The sequence below is a fragment of the Pseudorasbora parva genome, chromosome 6, assembly GCF_024679245.1.
Source record: "Pseudorasbora parva isolate DD20220531a chromosome 6, ASM2467924v1, whole genome shotgun sequence".
In the NCBI taxonomy this organism is placed as follows: domain Eukaryota; kingdom Metazoa; phylum Chordata; class Actinopteri; order Cypriniformes; family Gobionidae; genus Pseudorasbora; species Pseudorasbora parva.
Genome location: NC_090177.1, coordinates 22,786,169 through 22,799,918, shown reverse-complemented (window position 1 = coordinate 22,799,918; position 13,750 = coordinate 22,786,169). Strand labels below are relative to the sequence as shown.

At 37.9% G+C, this 13,750-nt stretch overlaps 1 protein-coding gene and 1 long non-coding RNA gene across 2 annotated transcripts in view; one reads left to right on the top strand and one right to left on the bottom strand.

Annotated features, from left to right (window-relative positions):
• The window catches only part of LOC137078699 (uncharacterized), a 24,689-nt gene extending 19,430 nt beyond the window's left edge, over positions 1–5,259 (bottom strand). The window contains exons 1-2 of the long non-coding RNA XR_010905338.1: positions 5,039–5,259; positions 4,441–4,509 (exon numbers count right to left, since the gene is read on the bottom strand). This is a non-coding gene — a long non-coding RNA (uncharacterized lncRNA). The remainder of the gene's footprint in view (positions 1–4,440; positions 4,510–5,038) is intronic.
• The window catches only part of plekhn1 (pleckstrin homology domain containing, family N member 1), a 15,496-nt gene extending 1,746 nt beyond the window's left edge, over positions 1–13,750 (top strand). Inside the window, exons 2-16 of the mRNA XM_067446250.1 lie at positions 314–404; positions 791–952; positions 1,907–1,987; positions 2,555–2,645; positions 3,830–3,963; positions 4,324–4,476; positions 6,594–6,674; positions 6,769–6,844; positions 6,997–7,142; positions 7,246–7,395; positions 9,050–9,307; positions 9,458–9,619; positions 10,465–10,680; positions 11,801–11,861; positions 12,959–13,750. Of these exons, the coding sequence (XP_067302351.1) occupies positions 314–404; positions 791–952; positions 1,907–1,987; positions 2,555–2,645; positions 3,830–3,963; positions 4,324–4,476; positions 6,594–6,674; positions 6,769–6,844; positions 6,997–7,142; positions 7,246–7,395; positions 9,050–9,307; positions 9,458–9,619; positions 10,465–10,680; positions 11,801–11,861; positions 12,959–13,140 (2,044 nt within the window). The 3' untranslated portion in view covers positions 13,141–13,750. The remainder of the gene's footprint in view (positions 1–313; positions 405–790; positions 953–1,906; positions 1,988–2,554; positions 2,646–3,829; positions 3,964–4,323; positions 4,477–6,593; positions 6,675–6,768; positions 6,845–6,996; positions 7,143–7,245; positions 7,396–9,049; positions 9,308–9,457; positions 9,620–10,464; positions 10,681–11,800; positions 11,862–12,958) is intronic.

Genomic DNA, 13,750 nt, shown 5'->3' with positions numbered 1-13,750 from the left:
GGCATTTCATGAGCGGGGGCATTGTGTCTTGTAACTTAAGCTTTATTGTTTTTTCTCTTTAAATGGTGCAGACAGAGATGTTAAACTGATATGTTGACCAGTGCAAGCGAAGGAAGAATGGACATGTGTAATGGTGACGTAATCTTTTGTGTGGGACACTGAGCCCCAGAATCTATACAGACAGATCGACTCAGACTCGGTGTGATTAACTGATCAACTGAGTCAAGATAACCCCTATGTGGGGTCACGTCCATCTTTTCTTATCCCACAACCCCATTCTTGACTATAACTGGGCCTTTTGTTTTCTGAGCAGCAGCCGTTTGTTCCGGAAAAAGTATCCACAGGAAGGACAGGAAAAGTCCAATAGCATCATCAACATTCTCTGCACCGTCACCCCAAGAAAGGTGAGGAGCTTCCTGCGTCAATTCGGATCGAACTGCTAATCATGTTTTAAGAATGTTTTTCTTTGATTATTCTCTTTAATTATTATATAACTTTATTTGAGAACATTAGCAGACTCTTACCAGAAAATAACTTCAAAACTTAATTCAAAGTGTCAGGGAAGCTTTGACTGTTCACAACTTTTGGAAATAACATCATAACTGCAAGAACATTCCATTAACATTACTGCAAGAACGTTTGGTTTGTAACTTTGAGAAAACCTTTGCAAAACGTTGGCCAAAGTTGTGAGCGTATTCTCTATTAGCTGGGATTTCACATAAGGAGTACATATTTGTATATCTGATATGACTGGTAATAAGAACTAACTTTTATCACTGTGTCAACATAGGAAATGTCACCCAAAGATCTCCAGACAATTGACGACATCAAATGGGACCCTCCGTTCCCTTACGACCCAGTTAACGGATGGAAGAAGAGCAGCATTAATGTGAAGAACTACGGCAGAATGATCCACAGCTCCAAAGTCCGTTTCCGCTTCCTGCACTGCCAGGTAAGACACGCCAATGCTCATCCAAAACCTATCCAATCAAACTCCAAGCAAACACACTGTTGTCAAGAATAATCATTCAATAAAACACTCAAAACAGACTTTCATGAGATGATGAATGAGGTCTGCGCATACATGACACAGTCACTTACTCACTCTTATGAGCTAACACACAACAAACAGGTGGAAGATACAAGATGTCACATGGCGGTTGTATGAAGTGCTGTGGGAATGACGTACATCCATTTGCTGATTAATTGATGCACCTCGGTTTGGGGAGTTTAGGCCATGCCGGGACACGCAGGGATGTGAGGTGTTGCGAAATGGCTCAGAGTTGCAGAGATTACCTGGAGCAGAGCACACTGATCAGACCACTGATATATTACACATCGTCTCTGAAGCGTGGGAATCTCTTTGGTTTGATAACATGTAGTCATACGGGGGGAGGGAGTGTGAAAGTGAAGGAAATGAAATAAAAACAACACAGGGTGAGGTCAAAGGGGGAACATACTGCAACAGTGGCGATATTACAGTGGAAAGGAAATGTTACCTAACAGTATTTGTGATAATGGCATATTCTGTAACGTGGTAAAGTACAGGCCTAGATCAGATGAAAGGAAATGAGCTGTCCGTAATAAATCAATGTCAGTGGCTTTAAACTAGTCTTTAGAGCAAACAAACACCTCTCAGAAAGTATACATGATTTACACAGGAGTATTTAACCATTCATTCCAGGGTGTACGATTGCTACATTTAACTTAGCACGTATTAATGCAAAATGCTACATCTTGCCTTCAACGTGAGCTTTAAAAATCTTGCTATTCAGGCTAAAGATTAAAAAAATAAAAATAATAATCTGCCAGTGTTGTTGAATTCAAGCCTATAAAGCAGCCTTACCCAGAATGATCCCTCTGATTGTGTTGATCCTAAGCTGATGGAATGTGTCTGTTCTTTTAGGATGTGCATGACTGCTACCTGGACCTGTTCCAAACCCATCTCCATTTTGTCTCCAACAACACAACTGGACTCACATACCAGGTAAAAGATGCACCTATTCATTTTGATACACACAATCAACAATGCATACCACAGGATGAAATGTAAAGCAGCTCCATATATGGCTATGCTTTTGTCATTGCCTTAGAGTTAGACACAAACCATCGTTTGAGTCATATGATAACGAAGACGGAAATTAAAGGATTTCTGGCCTTTTATGATGATGTCAAATGTGTCATCTCTCCATGCAAAAAAAAAATCCACACTTCGTTATGTTCAATCATAAAATTTGTCTCGTCTATTGTCACCTGCATTAATCAGGTTTTATGGTGTCTGCACTTATTAACCTGAGTCACGGGGAGGTGGCCTGGTAATAAATGTTTATCATCAATGAAGAAGCGTTGAGCAACACTGAGTGTGTCAGTGACTTAAAATATGATAATTTTTATAACATTTCTTTGTTTTTAAAAAATGTTTCAATCTTAAAACGTTCTATTTATAACCAGGTTTCATTTAAATTATACGATATTATAAGATATAGTATTCAGTGTAGATTTTTTTAATGGGTCTGTATAAAAACTACAAAACCTTTTTATTTTTGTTATACAGGGAACACTTCCTCTCAAAGAGCTCACGATTTGCAAGGTGCAAACCAGGAACAGCTTTGGTGATCTGCAGGAATTTGCATTCCAGATAAACGGTGAGTGTGCTTGACAATCCAGGGTTGAACAAACAGGAAAAAGTAGACAATAAACGCAAGATAAAGCAACAGGCAAAGACAGTTACATTACATAAAGTTTTATATTACTACAATCCTACCGTTTTTTTCTCTGTGTTATTTGAGTGTGGAATTTGTGACTCTCAACTAACCAGAACAAAAGATTGTTGAGGCGTTCGTCATAAAAAGCCACACTACAGGCCCAAAACCACTTCCCATGTTCGGACATTCCAGAGGTTCAAAAGCACTAAGACTAACTGAACCCTCCCTCATTTGTCACTAGTCAGAAGAGAGATAAATTGTCCTTCAAGGCCCCCCTTGTTATACGACAGGTGCGCCTGAACTCGCTCAGCTGCGGAGCTATGAAGGCCCTTTCCCTTTTCACCTTTTTGACACACTTAAAGCACTCCACATTCCAGGGCACTGGACCTGAACACACAAGTTTGCTTATAAAATGTTGATGAGAATTTACCACATAGGGAAACATTTAAACTATGCTTAATGTTCTCGGAAGATGAGCCGATGCGGCCGTGACTTAAAGCTTAACCGTTATGTATAACGTGCTGTTAAATTCCATTCTCCAAATTACTGAATAAATATTCTTATTTGCCACAACATATCAGATGGGACTCAATTTTTTATGTTAGAAAGATGATGTCTAGACTGCTTGACATGAGATTTGGGAATCTTTTTTGTCCTAACTAAACGATGGGGAAAACGATGTGTTGCACATGAACACATGGCTTTGATAAAAACATCACACTTTACTGGAAATGACTACAGGGCAGGTCAGAGTTGCTGATATCTGACGCTGATAAAGGCTGGAATGCGGTCTGATAAAATGGAGATTCGAGGTTTGGTTTATTCTTTCAGAATAGCCGTTGTGCTAAGAAGGGACAACTGCTTTGCTGCAAATGCATGGCATGTTGTAATGACAAGAGCTCTTGAAACAGATTGTTTGTTCTCAGGGTCCAAAGTGTCAACATTGACATTTTGACATGAGACAGAGCTGAGCAACGGTATCCAGACAAATGCATCTATACTTTAAAAACAAGAAATTTACCAAAATGTTCAGCAACCTGTTGCCAGCTCTTAAAGAGATCCAGATGGTCGTTGGTCATAGTCATCTGACCTAACCTCTGACCCCTTGTCTTTGACCTTTGTAGGGGTAAGCCTGAACCCTATCATAGTGTACTGCTCGACAGAGGAGGAGATGAACAACTGGTTTGGGCTTTTGAAAGAACAAATCGAGGACAATGGCGGCAATGCAATCGCACCGGAGACATATACAAGAATTAAGGTATGGCATCAGAATTACCATATTTGCTAGATGCTAAATCAAAGTATATTTCTATAACAACAATGAACATGTAAAAAAAGGTGTTAATTCAGGACAGAGTGACTAATGTTCCTCATTATTCTCTGAGATTTCATAAAGGAGTGGTTTCTTTTGTGGCCACTTTGACCGGATTTGAAAAAGACATGTTTGCTTTTCTGTTGTGACACATCCTATTGCGGCAATGAAGTCGTTTAGCAAAACATCTGCATCCCATAATTAGCAATGGATTTCTATGAAATTCCCAATACTGAAGACACTATCTCTATTCATGTCTGTTGTTTTTTTTGAACATTGATTTTAAAGCCAATATTGCCTCCAAAGGTACAGTACTCAGAAGAGACCACAGTGGGAAAGGAGGAGTTGAGGAACTCCATCAGTAAAGAGCCCATCTATGAGTGGGAGGGCTCGCAACGAGAGAGTCTAGGGCCCATCACTTACGTCACCAAAGTCAGGCTGCAACACATGCCATGTCAGGTAAGACTTCTCCAGGATTGATATTTATATAACCTAAAAAAGATTTAAAAAAATATATATGAATATACGTGCATGAATATAATGGCATAAAAACAATAACATAATAATAACAATATAAAATTTGAGTAAAATGCCAGGCCCCTTTCTGTATTAATTCATAGAGTTCTATCTGAGAATGATGTTAATTTTGAGAAGACTTTGAATGAATTGTTGGTGGGCATGAGGAGAGTCTAAATTCACTTCCATGTGGAGCAAATCGAGCTCAGTTTACACACACGGCATGGCCACTTTCACACCACCCTCATTAGTCAACTTCTGCCTATTAACCGGTTGCCTTTAACAGACAGGATACAAAACACACGGGCACGCTAGCTCATACTATGGGACTGTATGTGTAACCAAATACCCGTTATAGCCTACGTGTGGCCAAATATCTAAACCCTTTTTTTCCGGACAGCGAGGGAGGGTGAGAAACTGATAGTCCTTCTTAAGTGTACTGTGAGAGCGTAGAGAGGATTTGCTTGTGAAAAGGGTGTGTAAACCAGTTGCTTGCCTCACGCACCTCACTTGACTCACCCAACAGCTGTCTTTGAACACACCCCGAGGAGCCGAGCTAAAACACACACTCGTGGTTGGTGCAAGACATAACCAGTGCCAGTTTTACACACTGCGGTGTAAAGTGATGTTTAAATAACCTATTTATCATTATACAACAGTTAGTTTTGGTCCTCGAATTTCGCGGAAAACAGCATCGAGATTTCAGTCATGTCATGTCATTCCCCATTTCCGCTTGACGTGTCGTCCGTATTTGCGAGTCTGCGCACAAAGACCGTGTGGCTTGGACTTGGACTCGCGCGAACTGTACCAGTCACGTGATTTCCTCGCGCGAACCTGTTTGCGATATATAAAGTTATTTGGAAGCAAAATAAATATATAAATAAATACATAAAATTTGGCCTGATTTCTCGTTGCATTTACACGGTATTGACCATCAGTTATCGCTATAGTGCAAGCAATAATATATTAGTTGTAAATTATTATTAGTAGTAATATAGCTAAGGACTTAATTTGTACAACGTTAAAGGCGATTTTCTAATTAATTAGACTTTTTGCACCCTCAGATTATTTTTTTTTAAATAGGCCTAGTTGTAGGCTATCTCAGCCAAATATTGTTTTATCCTAACAAACCATAGCCTACATCAATGGAAAGCTTATTTATTCAGCTTTCATGTGATGTATAAATAAATAAAATCGACCCTTTTGTTATGACCCTTATGGTTTTGTGGTCCAGGGTCACAATTGATTCACAGTTTCAAACAGCCTCGTTTTCTATTGAATCATTCGCTCAATCAATTTGTTCTTTACCCATCTAAAACATTTGGAGAGTCAGACACTGAAATAAATTCACTCTTCTGATGAAAATTGTATTCACTTGTTTTAGCTATAGGCCTACCCACAATGTACCTACACACTAATTTTGGTCAGATGTTTTTGAAGTGGCTTTAAAGATTTTTTTGTATTTATTTGGATTGTTTAAATAGGGCTGTTCAAAAAAAGAAAACAGGAAAATAGCTAAATATCACATAAAAATGACTGGCTCTAAACGTTTTTCTCTATTCAAAATTGATATAGAGAAGCTTATATGGAAAGCTCTGTTAATCCTAAATCAACAAAAAATAGTTTTTAGCCTATATTAATCTTTTGTAACCTCATTAAAATTATTACATTGTTTACTTTTTGTTATCCTGGCAACACATCTGTATCTGTCTTAATGTCTTGTCTTGTCATTTATGTTTAATGATAGCCTAAAAAAATCAATAGATTCGTTAAAATCATATAGGGTTCAAAAAACACACATTCACTTATGAATCAAGTTCACGAGTGAGTCAGTTCATCATCCTTTCAACCGATTCGTTTAAAAACACTGATTCATTTAGGAATAAAACAAAAAGGAAAAACAAGCACAACAGGCTCTGGAAATGTTTTTGTCGGTTTTGCAATAATAGAAAAGTATTTGCATTAATGTGTCCAAAATAAGTTACTCAATATTAGCTTCTTGTCTGCTGAACTGTCGTGTAAATTAACCTTTGTGATTAAATTTCTGTTTGCCTCACAAGGAGCAGTATGACCGTCTGCTGGTGTTGTACCCCAACTATCTCATAATTCTGTCAGAAGAGAGTGATGGCCTCTTTTACAAGGTATCTTGTAAATTTCATTTGCACAAATGAATAAAGCAATAAATAATGTAGTGATGCACTCTGGAAATAATCGTACATGTTTTTGCAATTGCAGGGCAAACTTCCTCTCAACATGATCACAGTTACAACTCCCTGTCAGGACATCAAACCTAACACGTTTATGATTGAGGGTGAGTTATAAGTCAGTTCTTCAATTGCCGGATGTTATTGTACTTGGCACAGATCTAATATGTGCCATAAAGATGAGTGTACACTCTGTGCACTGTTTCTGCACAGAATCTGATGAATATCTAACTCTAACACTTGTGGGTTTCATTGTTAGGGAAGTTGATAAACCCCATCATCGTGTCTTGTCTGGACAAGAGCGAGTTCCATGACTGGATCCAGTTTTTCAAAAGTGCTGACGTCCCCATCCTCAGCCCTCCTCCCCCTGTGTATGACATCATTTACACTCCAACACAGAAACAGGTGAGCGATTGCTTGATTGGTAAGCCATCTTGGACACGGTGTTGAATATCTTAGATATTGCGTGTAAATTCTGTGAGATATTCACTTTCTCTGTTATTCTCAGGCTCTGGAGTTTGACAGGTGGAGCGGCAGCAGCAGCCACGGAGTTACTGACCCACTAAGGCAGTCTCAGGACAAACGCAGATCCCGTGAGCTCCAGCTGCCAAGTGCCAATGACAACCCTGTGTCGCCCGGTTACACTGAGCCTCTCTGCGTAAGTGTCTATCCCAACAGACCAAACTCATTAACATCAAGTTGTGAACATGATATTTGTCCAGCTGCAATGTGTTATAGGGGACTAGTTTTCTGGATTCATTTCTCTTAGAATTTGACACAGTTTGCTTTTTAATGTTAAATCTGGAGTAGGCGGTGTTACAGATTTAAAATATGTGGCATTAATCATCAGAATGACTTGCATGTTTATTTTGGAGGAGCAGCACATGTGGTTGTGCAAAAATATCTGCAGTGTTTCTGCTGGACTGTTAATAATTAACTTGTGTGCAATTCATTTCCTTTCGGTTACAGCCTACAAGACTATAGTAGATTAGTGAACACTAATTGACCTAGTGTCCTCAAAATACATCCATATTAGACCTACATTCTTTATTCTATTTATTCCAATTTTCAACTCTTAATATGTTAAAATGTGAGATTTAATCCTTCATAAATTGCATCTGTTTATAATTGTGTAATTTTAAGTCAACATGAACTGCCATTCACAACACATTTTACTTCTATAATGTAACATATTTCTGATTGAAACAGGATATTCAAGAAACAATTTAAGAAAAGACTTGATTAACAGTTATGTTCCTAATTCTGAATATGTAATTTATTTTTAATTTTTTTTTGTTCACTGGTAGTGTTAAAATAGTAATTAGATTTAAATCTACTTAAAGTATAGTTAAAGGAATATTTGAAGTCAATACCTAAATAGGAACATAGTAATATGAAAATAGTAATAGTGCAGTGCAAAAATAATATATAAATAAACTATAAGTATGATGTTAAAGCTGATGTCGGTAACTTTTTTTGTGTGTTCAAGATTTACACAAAAATATATATAATGAGAATGTACAACATGAATCCATTTTCCAAACTGTGTTTTTTCATTAACCTGAATCATTATGGTACTCTTATAATAAGTGTTTATATTGGGACTATTTCAGACCGGATTGGTAGGAACCGCTGCAGCACAGTCCCTGGGTGACTCGACATAGACATAAACAGAGAGAAGTAGCTTTGGCTGCAATGTTCTTCTGCAAAATGCATGCAGTTCTGTTTGTTAACCGCTAGAGCGCAAACAGTTAGGGACTGCAGCTTTAAGTACACCTAAAGTTCACAGTATAAAACTACTAAACCAGTAGTTTTCTGAGAGTATACTTCAAAGTGTATTTTCAAAAACAAAAAAAATGTGGTACAATTATTCAACTGGTAAACTGTCAGTATACCTATAAGTATACTTATATATAACAAAATCGTAGATGTAAACTAGGTGTGTACTCAAAGTTGACTACTGTTACAGTGAAAGTATACTTCAAAGTATACTTTTATACACTAAAAAGTGTAGTATTAAAATAGTACACATACAACTATAGGCTATAGTATATTGATATTGTTATACTTACTTTATAAAGTATATTTACTTAAATATTCTAAATAAAATTAGCTTGAAGTATACTTATTTTTTGTAAAGGATGCCAGAACAGAGGCAGACTCTAAGCAAATTTGATAATCATGATTTGGTTATTGGTTAACGCTATCCAATAGCCTGCATGGCATCAGGGACATCAACAGAATCTAAATCTGATAAATGAACGTGAATACAGTGCAGTTAATCAGTTTTTGTGTTGTGTGTGTTGGTACAGTTCATTTCCAGCAGGCCGACCTCCTCAGACACACAGTACTCTGCTCATCTGGGCAGCAGGGGAAGCAGGAGCAGCAGCTTCTCCTCTCGTGTCAGACCCGTCCCCGACCACCACCCCGTTTCTCTCCACTACTCCTCCCCGCCGCCGTCATCCTATCTTGCCTCTGAAGGGCCCATGTCACCAGTTTACAACATGCCATACAGTTCTGTGCACTGCAACAACCCTGTTCAACGAATCGAGAAAGCACCACTAGTCAAGGTAACATAATATGCCCTACCAGATGCCCAGCTTAATGCTTAGTTCTATTTTTTGTTCTTTAAAGATGAGTGACATTTGCATTGCCAATGACAATTTCAGAAAAGGGAATGCATAAAAACATGCATAACCTTCTCGTTTGTCTTTGTTCAGTCAAACAGCTGGAGCACGCCACAGACAAAGGTCAAACACCAGCTCTTAGTTCCTCACCGCCACTCGGACTTGATCTCCCATCGCAAACCTCTCTCGCCCCTTTATGATGACCCCAGCACCCCCAGTATGTACCCTCTGGAGGAGAGCTCTGCACAAGCGTCGGTAAGTGGGTCAGGTTATCAGATCCGCTCTCTCACTCGACACCGCTGCCTTCGGTGACCAAACACCCAGTGCCGCTGATTTGACGAGCTAAAGCCACGGAAAGTCCCCATAGCCTACATTACTAATTGATCCATTCAGATGCATAATGGAAAAGGCTGCTGAGCGAACAAGACAAAGTGTTATCCTTCGTAACAAGCACATTTTGAGACAATATTTCTACATGGAATGCAGGTTTACACTTGTCTGGTTTTTGCAACACAGGTTTAGGTCTAAATCCTTTAATCAGCTGACTACATGAGGGTTAATTCACCAAGCTACACTCTTGGTATTGCTATTGCTATTTGGTGCTATTTGGCACTAAAAGTGATTCTTGGCTTGTAATCATAGGGGAACCACTTTTGGTGCCAAATAGCAATATATCTTTAAAGGTGCTCTACAGCACCTTTGTCAAATTGTGCTATGTAGAACCAAAGCGGTGCCATATCGCATTTTATTTCTTCCTCAATAATGGTGCTAAACAGCACCAACAGTAGTTCTTTTGCGTGTAAAGAACCAGTGGTGCTATATAGCACCTTTACCACCCCACTGAACCACTGAAAAACCGCTGAAGAACCATACAGGGGCTTAACAGATTCTGTATATCGCAACAGTGCTATATAGTGCCTGTTATCCCAAAGAACTGGTGAAGAACTGCTGAATCACCAAGATTTAGTGCTATACAACACTTAAAGTGGTTCCCCTATGATGACAAGCCAAAGAACCACTTTTAGTACTATATAGCACAGCTTTTTTTATAGAGTGTATCTTCTAAATCTCATAAAGTGCATGTTTTTTCTACTTTACAGCACTCTTCTCGGGGCTCCATTGAGCAGTCATACCCTCCTCTCCTTCCTCCCTCCTTCCGGTTGTGCACTCCTCCTCTTGGGCGGAAAAACAGGCATGGCCTGGAGCCTGAGGTGGTCAGCAGCCAGTGGTCTGATGAGCTGCGAGCCCAGGCCGTATCCAGACTGAAGATACTGCCCACTCCAAACCGACAGCCACAACACAACCACATCTCTCAGGTAATGGGACAGCTGGCTTTTTTTTTTTTAATGAGTCCAGTCTGCAATGTCACATAAAATCACTCAAAGGTTTAGTTCACCCAAAAATTAAAACACTGTCATTAATTACTCCCCCTCATATCATTCGACACTCGTGAGAACTTTGATCAACTTCAGAACACAAATGAAGATATTTTTGTTAAAATCCGATGGCTCAGAAAGGCCTTCATTGACACCAATGTCATTTCCTCTCTCAAGACCCATAAAAGACACTAAAGATGTCGTTACAAAGTCCATCTCACTACAGTGGCTCTACAATAATTTATGAAGTTATGAGTTATGAGTTTTTGTAACGCTTTGTAACGACGTCTTTAGTGCCTTTTATGGGTCTTGAGAGAGGAAATGACATTGGTGTCAATGAAGGCCTGTCTGAGCCATCGGATTTCAACAAAAATATCTTCATTTGTGTTCTGAAGATTAATGGAGATGTTACGGGTGTGGAACGGCATGAGGGTGAGTAATTAATGACAGGATTTTCATCTTTGGGTGAATTAACCCTTTAAGAAATCATTGTAATATGCAGATTTGGTGGCAAAAAAAAACTTTCTCATTATTATCAATGTTAAAAACAATTGTTCTGCTTAATGTTTGTGTGGAAACTATCACACAATGATACAGGATTCTTTGATAATTATGATAGAAAGTTAAAAAGAACCGCATTTATTTGAAATATAAATATTTTGTAATATTATTCAGCACCACTTTGGAATTATAAGGTTCTATGTGCATTCTGACCGGTTTTGAGATATTGAGCTTTTTGCATTCCGTTCGACTGTGTAGAGAGAACCTTTTTATTTTCTAAATAAAAAGTTCCAACATGTACAGAATAAAAATATGTAAATAACTAAATTTGGACAAAAATGTCAGATAGAACCATATCATTCTTAGGGGACGAAGTGTCTTAACTATCACTTTTTGTCAATTTTGTTTCCTTTTCTGAATAAAAGTATTAATTTTTATTTTATTTTTTTATCTTACTGAACTCAAACTTTTCAATAGAAAATGCAGAAATATCGTTGTACATTTTTGTAGCTTCAAAATGGCATGAAAAAATGATCTCCTGTTCTTCGATCTTTTACAGAGAGGTTTCTCAGGTCACACTGTCATGGAGGCACAGCAGATATCTTACGGTTACTCACCAGGTAAGAATTTTTGGCATGCAAAACTTAGGAGGCAGTTACAGTACAACAATAGTGCAACTAGGCACGTTTCACGGATGTACATACGGATATACTAGATATGCAAAATATGCACAGCAATGCATGACCAGTTTTGTGACAACAAGTTTTGTTTAGCGTGTGAAATGTTGACCTAGGTGTGTTTTATAGACTGGTTAAAATAATCAAAATTAATTTTGTTTAATTGTTTCATTGAATTGTTTCATTAGACCACACCATATACAGTCTCATTTGTCAGGGTTAAGGAGAAATAATTAATGGTGACACGTGCATACAGGTTTTAGAATGACCTTTTCCATCATACACACACACACACACACACACACACACACACACACACGTGTGTGTGTGTGTGTGATATGGCTCAGGCCCAGGGTATTTTAAATGACAGCACTGCAGGTGGCACATGAAAGAAAGACCAGCGAAAGGACAGAATTACCACCAAGAGTGATTTAAAGCTCACAAGTGGGAGATCTTGCAAGACATCTCACAGCCTCTCTGTGAAAAGAACATAACAAACGACATGTAAGATCTTAAATTAGGGCATGAAGTATTTAGGTGGCTCAGTTTACTGACTTCTAAACCTTGGCTTGGCACATGGATTTTGATTTAAATACTAAATTTTTACATATTGCAATGACATACCTTCTCTGATGACTCTGGCGCAAACTTGAGATCACAGCGATTGCAAACTGCAATGATCCAATCAATTGACCATGAATTAAATCAAGCCCGGTCTTACATTTGTTTCTTGTTCAAGAATCCATTTTTTTACTTAGATATATGTCACAGTAGGGAAGAAAACTTTGTTTTATGCTGACTAAAATTTGTGATATAAAATAAAATAAAAAATTAATGGAAACATCTTGCATATTTCTAATGTATGGCTGCTTTTCTAGGTATGCTCATGCTCTGTTCTAAATTATGTTATTGTCAAGAAATTGCGGTTTATAAGTGCAATTATATATAATATTACGAATTGTGGAAACTCTGTAACATTTAGTAAAAAATATTCAATCAAATATTTTAAGCATTTAAAATTTGTTTCCCCCTTCTCACAGATGACTCTTACCTACAGCCAGTGGAACCAGATGACCAGGAAATGGACTATGACAACATATGGGAGTTTGACCGGGATAATAGGATGATTCAGCCCCTGCCTGGAACTTCACCACACCGGACACTGGCTTACTTTGGAGCTCAAGGCCTGGGTGCTATGACAACACAGCAGAGATGGTCATAAAAGAGAACAATGAGCTTATGCCCGTCCGGACTTGCACACATAGCAGACTAATCAAAGCCACACATGCACAATGGGCATGTCTTTACCAGGGGCCGGCATGCCCAGTATCAGGATATTCACAGTTTGTTTATTCATTGGCTCTATGACATATTTTGCACATTTAATATCCTTTAATTCTGTGGTGATGGTTTCACACTGCTATTTGTATTCGGTACGAATGAGTCTGATGCCTTTATGTATATATGAATATAAAAAAACAACTTTTTTTTTCAAAGGTAGTGTTAATGTATATATATATTTTTGCATTTAGTTCAGTTTGTGTCATTTTTGAGTCATATGAACAACTGGAAATATTGGTATATGGAGATTTTTTTTAATACATACCAAATGTAAATATATTCTTTTTTTATTTAAGTTTTATTATTATTATTATTATTATATTATATTTATACTTTCATTGTGGCATTCTATTATCTGTTCGAAAGATCTATTTGTTGTGTGGAGGTCAAAGTTATTCTTTTAAAGAAAAAGTTTTGTACTATATTTACTGTTGACAAATAAACAGTGATAAAACACAGCTGTAACACTTTAGGAAACTTTAAATATGAAG